Source organism: Aegilops tauschii, chromosome 1 (assembly GCF_002575655.3).
Source record: "Aegilops tauschii subsp. strangulata cultivar AL8/78 chromosome 1, Aet v6.0, whole genome shotgun sequence".
Classification (NCBI taxonomy): Eukaryota; Viridiplantae; Streptophyta; class Magnoliopsida; order Poales; family Poaceae; genus Aegilops; species Aegilops tauschii.
This window is the reverse complement of record NC_053035.3, coordinates 493874271-493896238: the sequence shown is the minus strand read 5'-3', so window position 1 is coordinate 493896238 and position 21968 is coordinate 493874271. Positions and strand designations below refer to the sequence as shown.

The window sequence follows — 21968 nt, the reverse complement described above, 5'->3', positions numbered from 1 at the left end:
TGGGAGCCACCAGATCTATATGCAAACGCCAGTGGCTGCCCGCACAAGTATTTTGCGCGAATAATGTCAAGCCACAGACCTCCCTCAGCAGTCTGAATCCGCCAAAGCCATTTGGAGAGGAGGGCAATATTCATTCGCTTGGACGAAATAACCCCAAGACCTCCTTGGTCCTTCGGCTTGCAGATCTCAGACCACTTCACCATGTGGTACTTCTGTTTGTTGTTCTCTCCTGCCCAGAAGAATCTGGAGAGGAGTTTGGTGACCTCGTGATGAAGGGATTCGTGCAGACTATAGAATCCCATGATATACATCAGTAGGCTAATGAGGGAGGAGTTCATCAGAATTACTTGAGCGGCTTTGGATAGCCACCTCCCCTGCCATGGCTCCATCCTAGGTTGGAGCTTGGCGATTATTGGACGAAAGTCCTTCTCAAGTAAGCGAGTATCACTAAGAGGAACGCCAAGGTAGGTAGTCGGGAAGGTCCCCAAACGGCAGTTCAAGCGGTTGGCAATGCGCTGAGCGTCCGTCGGGGTGTATCCCATGACCATCAGCTCACTCTTGGCGAAATTAATCTTGAGGCCCGACATTTCCTGAAAGCAGAGGAGGCGGAACTTGAGATTCCGAATGTCCTCATCTGAGCCTTCCACCATCATAATGGTGTCATCGGCATATTGGAGATGGGTCAGACCCCCATTCGCTACCAGGTGGGGGCGGATCCCCCTAATGTGACCGGCGCTCTTGGCTAAATCAAGGATTGAGGCAAGTGCATCAACCACGAGATTGAATAGAAAAGGGGATATTTGGTCCCCCTGACGGACCCCTTGGCCCGTCAAGAAGTACGGCCCAACCTCCCCAATTATGTTAACCGCAGTCCGGCCACTCGTGACCAACTGCATAACGCGCGCGACCCAGTGGTGATCAAACCCACGTTTGAGCAACACTTCCCGAAGGAAGGACCAATGAACAGTTTATGCCTTGAATTATCAGTTTAGCGTGTAGAAGTTTCGCCTATTCTTAAGACGTGGCTGCCGAAGGCTAAATCCCACGGGTGGCGCTTATTAGTCATACTCCTTACCTTATCATGAGCTTCCTAAAGATTACCCAATCTCGTTGACCGTGTCTAGCAGCCGGGCTCACATAGGTATGTTCCTCCAAAAAAATGTTGTGTAGGATAATATCTTACTTACACAAGCTTTGAAAACATTAAGACAAAAGTCAGTATGCCTTACATATTACAAGAGTCAAGTTCTGTTTTGGGGCTCATTGGAGCACCGAGCTCGAGCCGGCTCGGCCCCGCGAACTCGAAGCAAGGCTCTCGGCTTTGCTCGCGTCCAACTACTCCCTCTGTTTCATAATGTAGTGTATATAGATTTTTCTAAAAAAAGTCAAACTAAGCAAACTTTGACCAAGTTTACAGAGAAAACTATTTATATATAGAATTCCAAACATATACAACATAAAAATATAACTTATGATGTATCTAATGATATACAATTGGTCTGTTAAATATGCATATTTTGTCTATAAATATGATCAAAGTTTGTAATGTTTGACTTTAAAAAAAATCTATATATGCGCTACATTATGAAATGAAGGGAGTATTACACAAAGGGCATAGACAAGTAGTGCATGCAGCAGGAAATGAGACGATATACAATATTACAACTGGGCAACTTGGCGCACGGGACACATGATCGCAAATGACGTTTTCCTATACGAGACAAAGGTCATGAATGAGACGATAGACCGGGCAAGTAGGGGCGCACGGGACAGATGGTTGCAAAAGTGACGTTTTCCATACAAGACAAGGATGTGTCTATCATAAAAATGAAGCACCCTGCCTCAAGCAGCGTTATAGGTGCTGCATTGACCGGCGTCTTCCCTAATCTTTTCCACACGTGTTGACAAAATGGTGGAAAGTAGCAGGAAGCAAGAGCATGGGGTTCTCTGCGTTTGATCCAGACATGTACAGTCATCATACTGCCACTTGTTTCGTGCCGGCGAACATCGGGTGTAGAAGACAAGAGAAAGGGCCCCGTGGCCGGGATACTGCCACTAGTGAGCATTTTGTCTTTTGGATTTAGGGGAAGGGGGGGTGTGCCGGTCCAAGCTTGCATGTCTCTTCGGTGTATCAAGGCGTCCCGACTAGACCAGTCCAAGTCCAAGTTAGGCACGACCGGAATACATGCATGCATGCTGCGATTAGCCTCAAAAATTTGGTTGCAATATCGATCGTCTTACACAGAGAAATGTAGCAATATTTTTCTCCATGTTTTTAAGCTAGCGTTGGTGCCGGCTATAAATTCCACCACGCCCACGATCACTCACAACTCATCAGCTCGATCGTCGCCACATTTACACACTACCGAGAGCATCGATCGCGCTGATGACTCGCCTCCTCATCGTCCTCCTCGGTGCCGCATTGCCGCTCCTCTTCTCCCTTGCAGGTACGTAACCGGGCAGCCGAGCGTTATGAAATGAAATGTGTGTTTTCGAGGTTTCATATACGTGATAATGACGATGTTTGTTGGTGTAAACGTACTACCTGTAGAGGGGGGCGAGGTGGGCGTGTGCTACGGGAGGGTGGCGACTGATCTGCCGGATCCGGCGTCCGTGGTGCAACTACTCAAGAAAAACAGCATCACCATGGTGAGGATATACGACACCGACCCCACGGTGCTGCGCTCGCTGGCCAACACCAACATCAAGGTGACGGTGGAGCTGACCAACGAGGAGCTGCCGCTCGCGGCGGCCGACCAAAATAATTTCGCGCTCCGGTGGGTGCAGAGCAACGTGAAGGCCTACTACCCGGCCACGCTGATCAATGGCGTGACGATCGGGAACGAGGTCTTCAAAGAGGCTAGCCATCTAAACTCTCAGCTCGTCCCGGCCATGAAGAACGTGCAGGCGGCGTTGGCTAAGCTGGGCCTGGCGGACGCCGTGAAGGTGACAACGCCCATCGCGTTCGACGCGCTCAAGACGTCGTTCCCACCATCCGCCGGCGCGTTCAAGGATGACATCGCACTGTCGGTGATGAGCCCCATGGTCGACTTCTTGCAACAGACCGGGTCGTACCTCATGGTGAACTTCTATCCGTACCTTGCGTACCTGGATACCCCTGGCATGTCAATTAACTACCTCTTGTTCCGCCCCAATAACGGCGTGCCTGACACTGTTAGCGGGCAAACCTACTTCAGCCTCTTCGACGCCGAGCTCGACGCAGTCTACTATGCGATGGAGAAGCTCCCGTCGTCCAGCATGCACGTTGGGGGGATGAGGAAGCTCACGGCAGGAGGCGGAAGCCTAGACGTCCACCAAGGAGAGCACGGGCACCCAAACAAAGGCCACAAAGGGGTGGGAACCCCACAAAACGCCCAAGATTTCATGGCTGGTCTCACCCTCCAAGTGCTGCAGGGTAACTCTGCCACCGCCGCCGCAAACGGGCACAACCTGCTCGCCGCCAGCGCCGTCCGCGGCACCCCGCACCGGCCCAACGCCGATCTGAACGTGTACATCTTCGCCCTCTTCAACGAGAACAATAAGCCCGAAGACGAGCAGGACTTCGGGTTGTTCTACCCGAACCAGCAACCCGTGTACCCGAACCCGATCGACTTCGTTCATGGCGGCACCATCGGCGGGCCCTTGCAGGCAAGCTATTGCGTGGCGAACGCGGCGGTCGGGGACGTGGCCTTGCAGGCGGCGCTAGACTACGCGTGCGGCAACGGGGCGGACTGCAGCGCCATCCAGTCAGGCAAGCCCTGCTACGAGCCCAACACCAAGCTCGCGCACGCGTCCTACGCCTTCAACGACTACTACCAGAAGAACGGCCGGGTCAGGAGCGCTTGCGACTTCAGCGGCGCCGGCACCATTGTGAACCAGGCACCATCAGGTGCATGCGACCCGAGCCCGAGCTGGTGCGTGGCGAACGCGGCGGTGGGCGACACGCGTCTGCAGGCGGCGCTGGACTACGCCTGCGGCCGCGGCGGCGCGGACTGCACAGACATCCAGCCCGGAGCACGGTGCTTCGACCCCGACACCAAGGTCGCGCATGCGTCCTTCGCGTTCAACAGCTATTACCAGCGGCGTGGCAGGGCCACCGGAACGTGCGACTTCGCCGGCGCCGGTACCATTGTCCGGCAGGCACCAAGTAAGTTCACTTCTGAATTCGTACGTGATTCTTGTTTCAAGAAAAGAAAATGACCGTTTTTTTTTTGTTAATGGTGATTTCGTTCCACTCTTTACAGAGATCGGCAACTGCGTGCTGCCGTCAAGGGCCTGAGGTGAAGAATTAAACTAGCCAAGGCCAAGCTTTGCTACCCTACCTACGAGATTAAGCAATAATCATCTGCTGTCAACAAAGTCTAGTTTTCAAAGTTTAGTCTGGCTTGGTCCTTTGAGAACGTTGCCTTTTTGTTCCCTTAGCCCTGCGTGGCCAGTTTCAGGTTTTTATTTTTATTTTTTTGGCTTAGCTACTCTGGCATGGCCTTAACGCTATAAACTGTCATGGCTTTGGCTTGCTCCATTTTAATAAAAAAAAGGCAGGGGGGTTCATTAAAAAAGTCTACTTTTCAAATGTAAATAAAACTAGTTAAGTAAATTCATGCTTTTCATCAGGTGCTTATATTATAACAATAAATAATATAATTATAAGACTGTTCCTCAAATCACTTTAGCTACATTTTAGTCAGCTGACTTTTCATTTTGTGGTCAATCGATTTTCTGTTCGTTGGATGCGCTTTGAGATCTGTGTTGTTTCATTTTTTCCTGTTTAATTCTGTTCTTGGGTTGGGCTGTGTGGAATCAATTTACCCCTATTTTGGGTCAGTCGAATTGCTTCTTGGGATGTTTTTTTTCTTCTGGGTTACGTTGTTCTTTTTCCTTTTTCCCTTTTCTTTATTGGTTATTTTTTGTTTTTGTGGGCTTTTGGCTGAGTGTAATTATATACATACAAATACTATATAATATGTGACAAAAATTTATGATTATGATTATTTTTGCATATCATGATAAAGTGCAATTTCGGTGAAAAGTTGTGCGCTAGTTTTTTTTTTAATTTCTCTCTTCTTAAAGGAAATACCAACGGCACTAATTCATTCCTTTTCAGGAAAAAAATTCTTTTTATATTGTTTGTCTTCACTTCATTTTCATAACAAATGCCACTATTCATTTGTTCTTGGATTTTTTTTTGTGCAAAAGCTTCACTTTTGTATGCTTATTCTTGCATATTTTTAAAAAGCGCAATTTTTATGTATATTTCCTGCAAATTATGTCAGTTTTGTTTTAGATTCTGTTTTCCTATTTTCTTTGTTCTTAAATGGTAATAACAATACCACATATTCATTCTTTCTTTTATGAGTATTTTTGCTTTATTTTTTTATTCCGGTTTTCTGTTTCTATGCATTTTTTCTTTTTTATTTCCTTTTATTGGTTTTTTTTGTGTTTTAGCCTTTTTTTGTTGACTTTTCTTTTTTCTTTATGCGTTTTTTTGGATGTTGAGTGTGTGTAAATATATGCACACAAGTACTACATGTATACTTTATGTTAGACTATGGAAATTTCACTACTATATGTTTCTTCTTACATATTATAAAAAGTGAATTTTTGTACGAATCTTGACGAAATTTTATTTTAAGTTTTTGTTTCCCTTTCTCTCTATTTAAAGATAATACCAATGACACTAATTCATTCCTTCTTTGAAACTTATTTTTTATGTAAATTCTACTAGTATATGTTAGTTCTTGCATAGCTATAAAATGTGCAATATATGTGCAAATTTTATCATGATTTATTTTTTCAATCCTTTCTTCTTAAAGGGTGGTACCAATGCCACTACTTCATTCTTTTTTAGAAAATATTATATTTCTGTGTGTTTAAATAAGTATACACGCAAGTACTATACAACATGTGTGTAAATTATAGTAGAGTGCCAAATTGCAATATTATATGTTCGTTGCTCGCATATTACTAAAAGTGCAATTTCAGTGCAAACTTGTGTGCATTTTTTTCTCTCTTTTTTTCTTTCTCAAAGGGGTTCATTATTCCCTAGAATTTTTTATTATTTTGATTATGGTTTAGTTTTTTTATTTTCTTTCTTCTTAAAGGGTTTCATTCTTCCATAGAAAACTTCATTATATTTATTTTGATTTTTTTATTTTTTTTCTTTCTTTAGAGGCAATACCGATATCATTCCACTATTATTTTATTTTACAATTTATCAGAATGATTCTAATAATAAGTTGTCTTGTGTGATGATTACTAGACATAAATATGTTAGAAATATGGGTTTAAATAGCCTCTTCTCTTCCTTCAAAATGATATAGTCACTAACGATTGCGTTGTGTATAACACATTGTAAAAAAAATGATATATGTGCATATATGTATTGTATGCACTATGTAAAAAAAGGTGGAAGTGCACATATAGTCAGTAACAATTGCACTGCGTATAACACATCGTGTTGTCGTTCGGATAATGGCAGTGGCAGGTGTTTTGCTTGTGATTAATTTACATGCTAATGGCCGGTGCTTAATAAGATTAGCGGTTGACTGTGCATGCATGTGTCCCACCCAGGGATCGACCCGTCCAGCGTTGTGTCCCCATTCCAGCTTGGCAGCAAATCGACTGAAACAAAATTTGTGCTCAGTCGATTGACACAAATTTTGTTTCAGTTGACTGATCTATAGTCTGTCCCTCCTCAAATTCGTTGTGCAAACCAATCAAAAATTACCCTAAAAACTCCCATACATATAGCCTGCACCAAAAAACAAAGGACCCAAATATCTGGGGCAAGTCAACTGAAGGGAAGTCGTTCGCCAGGATTGGTCCCCTGGCGAACGTTCACTGGATATCATTTCCGAATATAAAAGAAGAGACAAGTCCATATACAACACTCAATTATGATCAAAGTCTAAGAAACAACTCTAAACTTGAAAAGCATCTAAATTTCAGCCCCGAACTATCAAAACCGTGCAAGATTCTGTTGGCCCTGTCGAGATACATGCAACAACTACACACCATCCAGAAAAAAATGAACAAGTACACGCCATCGATGTATTCCCATTCTGTCCATGCTTCTCTAGACGAAGTACTTTCTCGTCGACAGGTAGCCGCTGGCAAAACATGAACGTAGGTAAGCAAAGCTAGGCTACGTACGCAAGCAACTCCATCGGGTTGATCTCCCGGCGACCTTGCACGCAACACACACAACTTATTGGTTGTTATAGGCACTTGACGTGCCTATTCTTTTCTTTATTTCTCAACAATCTAGGCTACTTTATTACGTACAACTTACAAGGGTTACACGGATATTCCATCACAACGCCAAACAAGCTGATCTGATCTACGTTCTTCCGATTTAACTGATGACGAAGACTATTGCACCATCTTCGAAAACGGAACAAGCGCAGCTGCCAAAGCAACGTTGCTGCGGCCGCTCCCTGGCTCGATGCCGACGTCCACGATGCTCTTCACTAAAAAAGTTCTTTTTTGCCGGAAAAACGATGCTCTTCACCTGGCGGTGCGTTCCGTTGATGATTCTCTCCGCTTTCCTCCATTCTCGTTGCGCCTGATGACGCCCCCCTCCTCGACGTGCCATGTGTGGTGGAAAGCCTCCTCAACTGCCGCCAGAACTCGCCGTAGTGGCCTAGTGGGCGAAGACGATGTTGGCACCACCTTGAAGAGCTTCGGCGAATTCATTCTGGGGACGCGAGGCAAAAACACATTCTTGTCTTTATACATAAACCCTTTTTTTCGTCTGAAATGAAAAAGCAGTGCTCCTGCCGGTTTCTTGAAAAAAAACACATTCTTGTGTGCAGGTCCGCATCAGCAGCGGCCGGGGCTGTGGCGACTAGGTGGGGTGGAAGTGAGCGATGAGAGAGGGAGCTTCCTCGGAGGGGGTGACGGGGCGGGTTTTCCGTTTTCGCCATGGCGCAGTGCTGGTTCCTTGATTTCGTCTCCCTAATGCACTCGAATGCTCTAGGAGATGGGTCAATTCGAGCCGAGCCGGTTCACCAAATAGCGAGCTAAAGTGTGGCTCGGGCAAGAAAAGGCTTTACGATGTAGGTAGGAGTTGCTTGGAAAGATTAGACTACACTGTTGGAGCTACGGCCGCGGCAAGCGACGGTGATCACCGGAGACACACTCAGAGAGGAGGAGGAAGAACACAGAAAGTTTGCCGGCGCACGAACGGGATTTTCTATATTTCACCACGAGCTCGAACTCGTTCTCCTCTGCGATTACACAGGGGTGGAGTGGGTCTTATACCCGCGAGCTCCGACATGCCGGGCCGCGCTTGAAACGCACCGACCTGCCACTCGCCACGTCCCGCGCGCACCGGCTCGCGTGCTCCGATCGCGCACGCACGCGATCGCCGTGGCCATGCTGCGCCTGACGAAGTCCACTCCCCCTGATCCCTCGCGAGCTATCCAGCGCACATACACGCGCTGACACACGCACGCACACACATCTACACTTGGGCACGCACGCACACACCCACGCTCGCCCTGGCCCGAGTTCGACGCGGCCACCGCACGCGCTCGCGCACCGCACGTCGGGCTCGCCACGGCTTATTCCCAACATACACAACTGAGAAATTTTGAAATAATTAATTACTCGTTTTACAAAGACAAGAGCACAAAGGTGGTGGTTGGTGTTGTCGCCTGTTGCTACGGGCTGCCATTTGCTTCAGTTTATCCCTTGGTGTAGACATAACTTTGGTCTTGTATGACTTTGTTTTTTGGACGTATGTTTTTTTATGCTTGTGTGTTTGTGTTGATTACGTGCATCTTATTTATGCAGAGAATGAGTATATACTCATCATGATGGTTCTTGTTGATGCTATATTACGAGTGAATAAAAACGCTCTTTGTCGAAAAAAACAAAGAGCACAAAGATTTAGCCACCAAGTTGGTCAAGTAATGTAGAAGGCATGATCATCTATCGAATTCCTCACGCAAAGAAAATACAAAATTCGTACGAGCAAAACGTAGTGCAGAATCAAGCGTCAGTTGCCAAGCGTCCGGCCGAAGGATCGATCTCTGGTTCTTTCTCACTCTCACTGGAACAGGCGTAGCTCAGCCAGACCACCGCATGCGCCACCGGGACGCTCAACCCGGCGAGGAGCACGCCTCGGGTCAATCCGCCGCCCGTGGCCACCCAGAAATCCTTGAACCCTCGTATCACCCGGTAAGCAGACCAGTCGGCGTCGTCGCGTTTGACGTGGGCGGTGAGCTCGGCGAGCAGCCACTTGTTCCTCTTGGCCTTGATATGTCGCCCTTGTTGACCGCCGCCACCATCAGATCGTACAGCTCCTCCTTCTCCTGGACCCGCTTCAACTCCCCTTCTTTCCGAGCGTTTGACAAAAAATATCACTTTAAGGGTTCTTGTCCCACAGAACTACCACTTTTTAAAAAGTGACTGAAAACTACCAAAAATTCTTAATTCTGTGACTAAAAACTACCACTTTTAGATAATAGCTAGTTTAAACGATTTAAACATGTTGACCATTTAGTTGACCGTTATTACGGGTGGGACCCGCACGTCATTCTTCTTCCTCCTCTCTCCATCCTTCTTTGGCATTTTCGCAAACAGGTTCTGTGCATGGGAGGGAAGGAGGTCCGTCAAACTCCGGTGACGCGTCCGCGCGTGCTGCATCCTCTCCCTTGCGCGCCCGCGCGTGCTGCGTCGCGGACCCTGCGGTCAACCGTCGCCGGCTACATCGCCCCGCCGCCGCCCTATGTTGCCTCCAGCCGGAGCCCAGCCGCCTCCTCATGCTGCTGTGGTGTTTGCCGCCCTGCGCCCGGTGGCCTCGGAGGAGAAGCCCGCCCAGCCGCACGCGAAGCCGAGGTACTGCGAGCTCTAGGCCCTGCTGCCGTCGCCCTCGTCGGCCTCCCTTCGAGCTGGAGCTCGTGGTTAGCGGCAAGGAGCAGCAGCACCACGGCTCCGGCCTTCCTCTCGCCTCCGGCGACGACTGCCGGGGAGTCGGAGCTCCGCAACACCCTCCTCCCATCCGCTGGATGGGACGTCGAGGCTCACGCCCGTCACGAGGCTCGGCCGCAGTGTGCGAGCACCACGGCGGGCAGCTCCTGAAGCGCGAGCACCTTGGCGAAGCACCTCGGGCAGGGGAGGCGCGCACCTCGCTGGCGTCCTTGGTGGTGTTCTGGGCGCGCGAGGATGGGGCGTCCCGTGGGCCATCTTCCTTGGTCAGCAGCAGCAGAGGCGTCTCCCCGGCGGGCGCGTCACCGGAGTTTGACCTCCTTCCCTCCCATGCACAGAACCTGTTTGTGGAAATGCCAAAGAAGGATAGAGAGAGGAGGAAGAAGAATGACGTGTGGGTCCCACCTGTAATAACGGTCAACTGAATGGTCAACATGTTTAAATCGTTTAAACTAGCTATTATCTGAAAGTGGTAGTTTTTAGTCACAGAATTAAGAATTTTTGGTAGTTTTCAGCCACTTTTTAAAAAGTGATAGTTCTGTGGGACAAAAACCCCTAAAGTGGTAGTTTTTTGTCAAACACTCCTTCTTTCCCAATGGCGACAGCCTCCGTGTGGGTGCGCCGAGGCAATACAGCCGTCTGCCGGAGCGTGCTGCCACCCCCGCCGCCAAGCCTCCTCGCCGCCAACCTTCCGAGCGCCGCCGCCATCGCCTCTTTTCTTGCTTCAGAAGTTACGATGTTTAGGGAAAACCGTACGTGTTTTCCGAGTCAGAGCCGGTCACGACTCATGAGCTATATATATCTCGCCTCCGTTTCTCATTCAAACTCCCATAGCCTCCAAATCGACCGAGAAAAAAGACGCTGCTAACGTGTGAGCGACCGCCCCATGTGTCCGGACTTAAAAAGAGAGAGAGAACGAGATAGGACATTTTTTTTTGAAAACTTTCAATCTATTCATCTTCAATTGTAGTACAACGAACAGTAAAAATAATTAAAATTACATCAGATCCGTAGACCACTTAGCGACGACTACAAGCACTGAAGCGAGTCGAAGGCGCGTTGCTGTCATGGCCCCTCCCTCGCTTGAGCCGGGCAAACCCTGTTGTAGTACATAATCAGAAAGTCGTCGTGCTAAGACCCCATAGAACCAATGCATCAAAACAGCAACCGCCGCCGATGAAGAGTGTAGATCAGAAGAATCCAACCTGAAGACACAAGACCGTAGACGAACGGCGAACAGATCTGAGCAAATCCACCAAAGATAGATCTGTCGGAGACACACATCCACACGCCCACCAACGATCCTGGACGCATCAAGGAAACGGGGACTAGGCGGGGAGACATTTATTCCATCTTCAGGGAATCGCCGCCGTCTCGCCTTCCTGAGCAGGACACAAACCTTAACAAAACTCGACAAAGATGTAAAAACGGAGCCCTCTCACCGGCAAGGGTCGGGATCCACTCCACCCCCATGGCCCTAAGGCCACCGGAGATGGGGTGGACAGGTGCCAGCGCCGGCGCCAGCGGGAGGCAGAGGAACCCTAGCTTTTTGGGGAGGCGGCGGCTGGCTCTAATGGAGTACGTTCCATAGTACAATCGCAGATGCTATGCATATAGACTCATCCTTATAAACGTGATAGAGGCGCTCGATGGAAACTTCTCCTCTCACTTAACGAACATTGATGAAAAGCCTAAAAAATCAAATAAAATGCTAGGACTTAAACCTTGATGGTCTGGTTTCACCACAAGAAACCTAATCATCTGAATTACGCTCAGTCGCAATGGGGTAGGACCAGTTAGCTGCTTTTAACCTAAGTTGCCATACACACACCGTATTTGTGATAACAAGAAAAGAAGGCAAAAGGAATAAATTTGACAAGTGAACAAGTGAAAAAAACATAAGAATTGCCATCTCAAAAACTGTAACCAAAAAAGACAAAAATGCCTAAATTTGCAAAGAAAAAGTGCATATATTTTGCAAGGCACCACTAAAATTGCCATCTCAAACAATCTTGAGACCCCCCCCCCCCCCCCCACCCCATAAAAACATGGCAAATCATTGTATTGCTGGACGGCAACTGTGAATGTTGCAGCATGATAATTCTATGTGCTGACATCATTGTTATGTCGTGTCGTAATATAGTCTCTGTTGGAAAAGGCGGTGCCTAGGAGGCTGTTATGCACGCTTAGACGCTAGGCGATGGCCAAACGCCTCGCCTAGAGCATAAATGAAAGTCTAGGCAAGGTAAGCAAGGAATTGTCTATCCAAGCGAGAAATCATGTCATATTGCACTGATATGCTAAATGAGCCATATTCCAATAGCAGTAGGTGGTAGTTAACTTATTTGTGTGCCCTAAGTTAGTATCCACACACATATAATAATTACAAATACACCCTGACAGTAAAAACTATATTACTGCCTAGGTCACGCCTAGGGCGCTTACGCACCGTCTAGGCACTAGGCGAGGGCCAACCGCCCCGCTTATGCCTACCGTTTTTTCCAACCTTGAATATAGTGATAAATTTTGTTTTAGTTACTCAACAAATATGGCAACTTTACTTTTCTACTCTGTTTTGACCTATGTGGAATTGGTAGATGCAAATACAAGTTCGTATGATTCGTGAGCTCATTCTGGTAGATAAAAATTTGTCATGTGGAATTGGTAGATGCAAATACCTAGTGCTTGTTATGTAAAAAAAAACTATATAAATACAAGTTCGTATGATTCGTGAGCTCATTCTGGTGTGTTTTTCTCAATTTTCCATCATCTATAAAGCAAAATTTTCTAAAAGTCACGTTGTGACCAGTACAATTATTTTTGTAAAGTTGCAGTGATGTATCATAGAAAATTGCCATATATCAGAGAACAAAAATCCTAGATTTTCCAGGTGAACATTACAAAAGTTGCCATGATTTAAAAAAAATTTATATATATTTTGCCATGGGACCAAAACAAAACTTATAGAATTTTGTCATGATTTAAAACAACAAGAAATTGCATAGTATGTAAAAATCTGCCTTGTTAGAAACAAAAAAATGTCATGTTCTAATATTTTCCATGGCTATAAATTTGTCATGATGTAGAGCAACAAAAAATTTGCATGGGTATAAAAATTTGCCATGTGAGCGGCAAAATTTTGGCCATCCTCTAACATTCCACATGGATGTTAAATTTGTCATGGTCGAAATATAACTATGGGGAGGTTGTAGTGAACAAATTTATAAAGTTGTGTGACTACTACAGAAGTTCTAAAATTTACATGGTTTAAGAAAACAATTTCCTAAAAGTTCCATGTGACAGGGGCTGGATCTCAGTGGCATGTGTGGTCATCTCCCCTCCAATCGCCGTACGGAAAGGAGGAGATTGGTGGCAGTGACGACCCAGGATACAGAGCAGTCGACGAAGCCGCGCACGCATATACACGAGGGAGAATGATGCGTTTCTGGACGGACAAGTGGCTAGAAAACGTCACTCTTCGAGAACAATATCCATCCTTATACCACATAGTACGCGATAAGAATAATACTCTTGCGCACGTTCTTAGCTCTTCCCCACTGAATATATCATTTAGGAGGGATTTGATTGGTCTCCGGCTTGTGTCATGGCAACACCTACTATCCCGTTTGGATTTGATTAACTTGACATAAGGGCGGGATGTGTTTCGCTGGAATCTAACTACATCGAGGTCTTTCACTGTTGACTCTATGTATCGTGCACTATCGCACTTAAGATTCCAGTGGACAATAATAAACTAATATGGAAATCGAAGATGCCACTAAAAGTTAGGATTTTCATGTGGTATCTTCGAAGAGGAGTTGTGCTAACTAAAGACAATCTTACTAGATGCAACTGGCAAGGAAGCGAGAAGTGTAGCTTTTGTACTCACGACGAGACAATCAAACACCTCTTCTTTCAATGCAAGTTTGCGCATTCTACATGGTTCGTCATCCAAATAGCGTTCAATTTGTATGCGCCGACAAGTGTTACCAATATATATGGTCACTGGCTTGACAAAATACCAAATACGATTAGTACGCTAATTCGGGTGGGAGCGTCTGCCTTAGTATGGTCGCCTTGGCTATGTAGAAATGATTGTGTTTTTAATGGCAAAATCTCCATTCCTATGCAGGTTATCTACCGTTGTACGCATTGGCTTCGTATGTGGTCTACGCTGCACCGAACGGAGTACCAATCACTGTTCAAGGTGGCGTGTATGCGGTTGGAGCAGGTGGCCCGAGAAGTTTTTACCCAACATGGGTGGCAGTATAATCTCCGGATCGGTTCACCTCCTTCGTCAACATAGGCATAGTTTTGGTCTCATATGGCTTTACCGTTGCCGAATTGTCGGGTTTATTTTACACACTTTGTCAGACGATTCTTTTTGTGGCTGTGTGAAATAAAAAGATCAAATTTGCATTCAATATATTTGGACACACGTTTTAATTATCCATATGGAACAACCAAAAATGCTCAAGATCCTTTCTAGTGGCCCCTTCTTGTTTTTCGGCAAAGTGTCTGTTTTTGTTCAAAATATTTTGTTGCCACATAAGTAGTCAAAAGCGAATCAAACAAACACCAAGAACGGCTCGAGCAAACGAGATAACGATGATCCTTGGCAATGCCAAACATAGCTGCAACATAAAAATTAGCGTGGAGGCGTGTCCAGATATTAGTAGCACCGGTAAAAGATTATCTAATACTGCTGTCAAGATTTCTCATCATCTGATCTATGTTCTTCTGATTTATGTGAAGATGTAAACTATTTCCCCATCTTCGAACTGGCAGAACACGTCCACTATGCTCTTCACCTGGCGGTGCGCCTTGTTGATAATGCCCTCCGCCTTGCTCAGGCGCCTCTCCAGCTTGGTCTTCATGCGGGAGCACTTGAGCTCCAGCAGCAGCTTCCTCACCAGGTTCCGCTTCTCGCCCTGGTGGGCCACGATGAGCCCCTGCAGGCGGAGGTGCCGGTCCTCCACGTCGTTCAGCGCGGCCTCGGCTTCCCTGAGATCCGTGCCGAGGCTGCCCAGCAGCTGATGATCTGCGTCGTCAAGAGAGTGGAGCACCGCCTGCGTGGCCAGCATCTTCCCCAGCTTCTCCAGCCTCTTGGATGCAGTTTCGTCAAGGAAGGGGCGGCCGATGAGCCTGGAGATGATGGCCAGGACGTCTGCGGCCGCGGCGGTCTCCTTGCCGCCGGCATCATCGTCAGTTGCCGCCGCCGCCTCCTTCTTGTCCTCCGTCTTCGCCATGGCTACCGGCGATTCCTTACCCTGCACGCTCTCCGGTGAAGTAGCCATATCCATATCTATACCTACTATTAAATTAAGGTGATATTCTTAGTTTCGTCCCGCGGTAATTTTGTCTTCTATTTCTCGCGGTACGCAAGGTGGTACTTTTTCTCTTCCTTCTGTTTCTTTGTGCGTCGACTCAGGACCTCACTTTGAGTCCAAGAGGCTAGAGCCAACCGAGCCACTTCTTATTGTGTGGAAAATTGAGGTTTGCCAGCGTATTAATCCCACATCGCGTCTTTGCATCCAATTCAATTGGTTTATATACATTTTTGAGTTGTATACGGTTGACGTGCAACCTTAAGAATCAACTGAGGAGGATGAGCTGTGGGTCATGTATAACCTACCGAAACAAAGGATTAAAAATCCAGATTAGGAATGGAATAAATAAAGAGATTACGAGCTGCTCGTGGGATGCATGTAGCCATGGAATCCTGCCTAATGAGGAAATTATGAGCAGGACACGAAGGACGAGATAGATTAGGATCAGGAGGGTGTCACATCCAAGAAAGCATCTACTGCAAGGCAAGGATGCGGAAGCAGCAGCTTCACAAGGATGCGGAAATGCAAGCAAGGAAAGGAAAATACCAGGGTACAAGTGTGTGGGGGGTTCTTACAGCATGCTTATTAGGTTACGGTCGTATGTTGTTATTTTTTCTCCCGTTGCAACACACGGGCATGTTTGCTATATGCTCTAATAATATCAATTAGGAAAAATGCTTGAAACAATTGCACCGTGAATACTTGAAATAACCGACAGCAATATCTTGAATACATATGTTGTGTGAAATAGATGATTTTGTGCCAGCTAAAGTATTGACTTATGATGATTTAGCTTAGCTTCATCAGTAAGTTGTTCTTAATGCGCAAGAGAGTGGAGAGAGAGAAAGAGAGAGAGAGAGAGAGAGAGAGAGAGAGAGAGCACCGGGAAAGAGAGTGATTCGATGATTAAAAAAAGTCCAAAATGCCACAATGTGCATGGACCATCGGAATAGATCGACCCGCGGCAACTAACTAGCCCGGCAAAGAAAGGAAGACTATTTGTCATGCGAGTTTTCTAAAAAGTTATAATCAGTGTTTTTCCAGCTTGGGCTAAACTTATTAGTGTTTGTCCAGCTTGGGCTGAAATTTTAATCAGTCCAGCTAGCTCTTGCTATGTACTTGATCCGGTGTACAGATCAATTAAGGCATTTCTCTGAATTAGCTTTGCATGTACCGCAAAGTAATTCTGTTGATGTGTTTCATCGTCCAAAAGTATCGACTGCTGGGGTCACACATTATGCTCGTCAAAACGTATACTGCGTGTTCAGGTGTGCGCCAACACTAACCCAACACGTACTACAACACCGACACCACCTTGTAAGATTCGAGGACCCGGTGAAATCAAGCAGATACCGCCATGCAGCGGCGATGTCGCATGAAGTCCATCATGATTTGGTGCATTGTGTATGTGTGCTTCTACTCACCAAAAAAAGATAGCTTGGCATACTAGCTAGGATGCCTCTCAGAAAATTCATCCATTTGCCTGCTTCCAAATCATGTACACGTGTGTACATTGTTGTGGCCAAAAGTATCGACCAGCAAGTTTGTCCGGGATAAAGGATAGCCACGATGATGGTTGGATGCGGTGTTGAAGATATATTTTTTCTCCCGTTGTAACGCACGGGCCCTTTTGCTAGTCTCTCGACCTACGTAACATGGATGATTCCTCAAATCACGTACGGCCTGCTGCAGCTGCCAGCGGCATATATGGAGATAGACATATACGAGTACTAAAAGATTGGTCTCTTCTAGTACGATTCGGTTCCTCTGATCCGACTGCAGGTCGGTACGTGTCCGGATCGAATCTCTGAACTGCTGCTTGGAGTTGGAAGTCCACGTCAGGGTATTAGCGTCATTTTTCCTTGCTTCTTGTAATTTCCTTAGAATATTCAGCAACGACGCTTCGACAAACATCAACGTTTCTTCACGCATATCAGCATTGTTGCTGCTAACAACCAGGAACCGATCAACTCCTCCTTTCATTCATCATCATCATGCGGGGGGTGTGCCTCGGCGATGGACACATGTTGGTAGACGTGCGCAAGTGGTGGCGTTGTCTAGCGTCGACGGCAGTATGGCTTGGCAAGGTGAATGCACTAATTGCTCTTGAAGGTGGGACGATTGAAAATGGCGGCGGCCGATTCCAGAGTGTGTGCATGTGGTTCACACAGAGGGTCTGCTAGACCAGTTGGTGCTCTCGGCTGGCCGACATGCAGCTTGATGAGGCTACCGGATTATATGGTGTGTGTTTATGCAAGGTCAAAACACATGATGATGGTGTACTGACTATGATTACCAGAAAGGTAACTTTGGTTTGATCGATGTACTTGTTTTGTCGGGTTCTGTTGAATAATATAATAAAAATACTTGTGTGCATCGCTTGATGCAGGGCCGGGGTTACCCTCCTTTTCAAAAGAAATCATGCGGTGGTATGCATAAGTTGGGCGTGACCAAAAGACGGATTTACAAACGCTAGCAAAGTGTGCGTGCAGCTATCCTGTGCTAGAGCGATAATGAAACAAAAAAAATCTGTACTAATCTCTCTTTCTTCGGTTTTGCTATTTATCAAGTACCTGAAAAAATTCATGCGTCACTCACACCTTCTTCCTTCCTTCCATCAAACCTCACCGGAGAAGAAGAAAACTAGCCGAGAAGACATTGCCTCACCATCTATCTTAGGGGGGAGCCATTGCCCCACCATCTATCTAAGGAGGGAGCCATTGCCCTATTATCTATCTTAGGGGTGGTGGGGTGTAGGAGATTGTCGGAGTTCTTCTCTATTGTGGCAGGGCTTAGAGGGATGACTGGAGCGGTGGCCAACGAGCACGGTGGGGGAAGGTCGAGGGGAGGGCGGGGCGGCGAGGCGGTGCGTGGTAGCGCCTGCCGGCTGTGGGTGGTGGAGGCTAGCGTTTAGGGCGGGGCAGGCTGGAGGCTGCGGGAAGAGGATCGTGCGGGAGGAAGAAGCGGAGGAAGAAGATAAACGGAGGTAGAAGATAAACAGTGATGACACGTTTCTAAGCGTTTGATATTAATCTGATGGTCTAAATAGTAACTGACAGGCGTGAACAGTTATTTTAGGAGTCTGATCAATAGACGGTCCCCTCTTTCTTGCACCTGCATTACATATATGGAAACTCTATCGACGAAAAAACTGTCAAGCACAAGACGGGCAATACTATATGGCATGTTATCATCTTATCCATTCGCTCCGTCCCACGATATAAGTTCACCGTGTCGTATCAATGAATCAGCCCAAGGCGGAGAACTCGTATTTCTCTTTGTGCCACTTCCTCACCGTGTCGTCCAGCTCTGGGAACACAGAGGAGCTCCATGAGTTCGAACGCTAGCTGCTGCAGGCAATGAAATCAACCAAGAAACGGAACTGCCCCCGTGTCGTCCGTGTGGGTGACAGGGGAGGCGATCCGATATGCTTTTCCCGGGCCTCCACCCTGTGCTTCCCCTCGCCGTTGCCGCCAGCCAGCTCCGTCGGGATTGCCCTTGCGGCGCCGACAAGGAGGCATGGCGCCATGGATCTAGCCATGACGGCAATGACTGAGCTTGTGGCGGCACATGATGGTGTTTTCTAATACAGATAAGCCATTGGTCGGCACTTGGAGGATGGTGCATGGCCTCCGGAGCGTTCCCTCAAGATTTCGGCGATGTCGGTGACCTTCCTCCCTCGTCTATGCGGGTTTGCAACTGTTGCGATCGTGGCAAGTGGAGGAAATAGCGCATGATGAATTCGATTGGGTGGTGCATCTCGAGTACCCAGTCTTGAGCTCCAGGGTCAAAACCCTAGGTCTGACCTCTTATTGTTTATACCTGGCAATGGCAGCGTTTTTGGCGGTGTTAGCCTGGTGAAGGCGTTGCTCAAAGATTGCTCAGACTTGAACTTCAGGGTGAAAACCCATGATTTGACCTCCGGATGTTGGATCCGACGACGGCGTCACTTGCATATATCATTTCCTTTCTGGAAGCGTCGCTTTTGAAGAACCTCTCTAATCATTGTTTTATCGCTTCGGGTTTTTTTTATTCTCTCCCCCTAGGCATAGCTTTGGTCTTGCATGACTTAGCTCCTTGCCATCAAGATATTTTATGTGTGTGTTGGTTGTGTGCATCTTAGCTATGCAAAGGCCTGCTATTGCTCATTGTAATTGTATCCTTCAATGCTATATTATGAGTCAATAAAATGCCATTTATCCAAAAAAAACTACTTCAGCAAACTAGGAACTGTAGGGCAAGCCAATTATTGATATCAGTCTAAGGATCATGACATCGATAATTCTGAAGCTTTTGTTTATCTTAGTGTTGTCATCCTACGGTAGAATTTACAAAGTATGTCGAAGGACCATATGGGCTTCCGGGCAAGAATAACATGGCTTCCCAAACTTCCCATTGATATAAAACAACTAACACATAGATGAAGGGAATTTCACTCTTTAAGAAACCCGAACAGATGATCACTAGTAGAAAACGGGGCAAAGGTCACAGGGCAGTTTTCACATTAGCCCCGGTTCAGTCACGAACCGGGACCCATGGGGGCATTCGTCCCGGTTCGTGAGCCCAGGGGGCCGGCCGGGGCCTCGTGGGCATTGGTCCCGGTTCGTATGGAACCATTTGTCCCGGTTCGAGCCACGAACCGGGACTAATGGTCCTCGCTCCTGGCCCACAACCATTGGTCCCGGTTCTTGGCATGAACCGGGACAGAAGGCCCGGATTTAGTACCGGTTCATGCCACGAACCGGGACCAATGAGGTGCCTATATATACCCCATCGCCACGGTAGAGCACTCCACAGTGCTCTGTTTTTCTCTGGCCGGCGAGGGGAGGGCTTTGTGGTGCTCTAGCTCACCTCCTATGCACATGAGGTGTTCGATGAAATGCCCGAGCCACACTAGTTAATCTTTCTCCTCTCGAAACTCGACCTCCGAGCTCCATTTTCCTCGAGATTTGTCTAGGTTTAGCGGCCCGTCACGTCCCATTCCCGTCTTCACCGCCGTCGACCGCCCGCGCCGATCTCGTCGCCGGCAACACCGTGGTGAGCCTCTTGTTCTTATCTTCTTTTTGAAAGAAAAAAATTCTTACTTTAGATAGATACTTGTCTAATTTTCTTACTATTTTATTCCTTCTTATTACATAGTGCGATGGTTTTGGTATCCGCCCCCGTCGGCCCTCGTCCTGTCTATGATTCGGATGTGGTATATATTATCTTTTTATAACTATTTGATTCATTTATTGTTTATGAAAAATATACCGACCAGCGTGACATAGATTTTATTTATCTAGGAGGTGGTTGAACCGGAAATTCTAACCGACCCTATTGTCGAGAGGTTAAATTTAGTTGAAGAAGAAAACAATTACCTGAAGGAAAAAATAAAAAAAATTGAGGAGGAGAAGATGATATTGGAGTTGCATGTTGCGGATGTCGTCGATGATCACAAGATCAAGATGGATGCAATGCGCTTGAAGATTAGAAAGATTAGAAAATATGCCATTCATACCGAGGCTTGGTATCATTATGCCGTTGGATCAATTGTTACCTTGGTTGCGATTATGATCGCATTTGTTTTCGCATTGAAATGTTTTACATAGTTTCAATGTATGGTTTAATTAATTAGATGCTCTGGAGAGCTATATATATGTTGTTAGATGAGAACTATGTATGCACTTTGGTTCTAATGTGATGATGAACTTCTATTAATTTGGTCACTTAATTATCTATTCATGATGTTCTGTAATGGTTTTTGACACACTTAATTATATATAATGCACGCAGATGAACCGGCAATGGATGTACGGTGACAGACACACCTCCGAGTACATTAAGGGCGTGCATGATTTTCTCGAAGTGGCTGAGGCAAACAAGCAGAATGGTTTTATGTGTTGTCCATGCCCTACATGTGGGAATACGAAGTCTTACTCTGACCGGAAAATCCTTCATGCCCACCTGCTTTACAAGGGTTTCATGCCACACTATAATGTTTGGACGAGGCACGGAGAAATGGGGGTTATGATGGAAGACGGCGAAGAAGAAGAGGACGATGACAACTATGTGCCCCCTGAATACGGTGAGGCTGCAACGGGGGAAGCTGCTGAAGATCAAGAGGAACCAGATGATGTGCCCAATGATGCTGCAAGGGGGGAAGCTGCTGAAGATGAAGAGGAACCAGTGCCCGATGATGATGATCTCCGCCGGGTCATTGTCGATGCAAGGACGCAATGCGAAAGTCAAAAGGAGAAGCTGAAGTTCGATCGCATGTTAGAGGATCACAAAAAAGGGTTGTACCCCAATTGCGAAGATGGCAACACAAAGCTCGGTACCGTACTGGAATTGCTGCAGTGGAAGGCAGAGAATGCTGTGCCTGACAAAGGATTTGAGAAGCTATTGAAAATATTGAAGAAGAAGCTTCCAAAGGATAACGAATTGCCCGACAGTACATACGCAGCAAAGAAGGTCGTATGCCCTCTAGGATTGGAGGTGCAGAAGATACATGCATGCCCTAATGACTGCATCCTCTACCGCGGTGCGTACAAGGATCTGAACGCATGCCTGGTATGCGGTGCATTGCGGTATAAGATCAAACGAGATGACCCAGGTGATGTTGACGGCGAGCCCCCCAGGAAGAGGGTTCCTGCGAAGGTGATGTGGTATGCTCCTATAATACCACGGTTGAAACGTCTGTTCAGAAATGAAGAGCATGCCAAG

General features: G+C 46.8%; 1 protein-coding gene across 2 annotated transcripts; it reads left to right on the top strand.

Moving 5' to 3' along the window:
• Positions 1-2141: 2141 nt before the first annotated feature.
• On the top strand, positions 2142-4559 carry LOC109766239 (glucan endo-1,3-beta-glucosidase GV). Of its 2 annotated transcripts, XM_020325007.4 has the most exons (3): positions 2142-2447; positions 2552-4147; positions 4245-4559. In XM_020325007.4, exons 1-3 carry the CDS (start codon positions 2387-2389, stop codon positions 4277-4279), a joined length of 1692 nt encoding a protein of 563 aa, XP_020180596.1. In that variant the 5' UTR covers positions 2142-2386; the 3' UTR covers positions 4280-4559. The 2 variants fall into 2 exon arrangements, with proteins under 2 accessions (XP_020180596.1, XP_020180595.1); XM_020325006.4 differs by lacking the exon at positions 4245-4559 and having other exon boundaries at positions 2552-4236.
• Positions 4560-21968: the final 17409 nt, after the last annotated feature.

Excerpts from the sequence above, each read along its gene's own strand:
- LOC109766239 (XM_020325006.4), top strand. The coding sequence starts at position 2,387 with ATGACTCGCCTCCTCATCGTCCTCCTCGGTGCCGCATTGCCGCTCCTC. Across the intron at positions 2,448-2,551 it reads GCTCCTCTTCTCCCTTGCAG|AGGGGGGCGAGGTGGGCGTG; the intron begins GTACGTAACCGG and ends TACTACCTGTAG.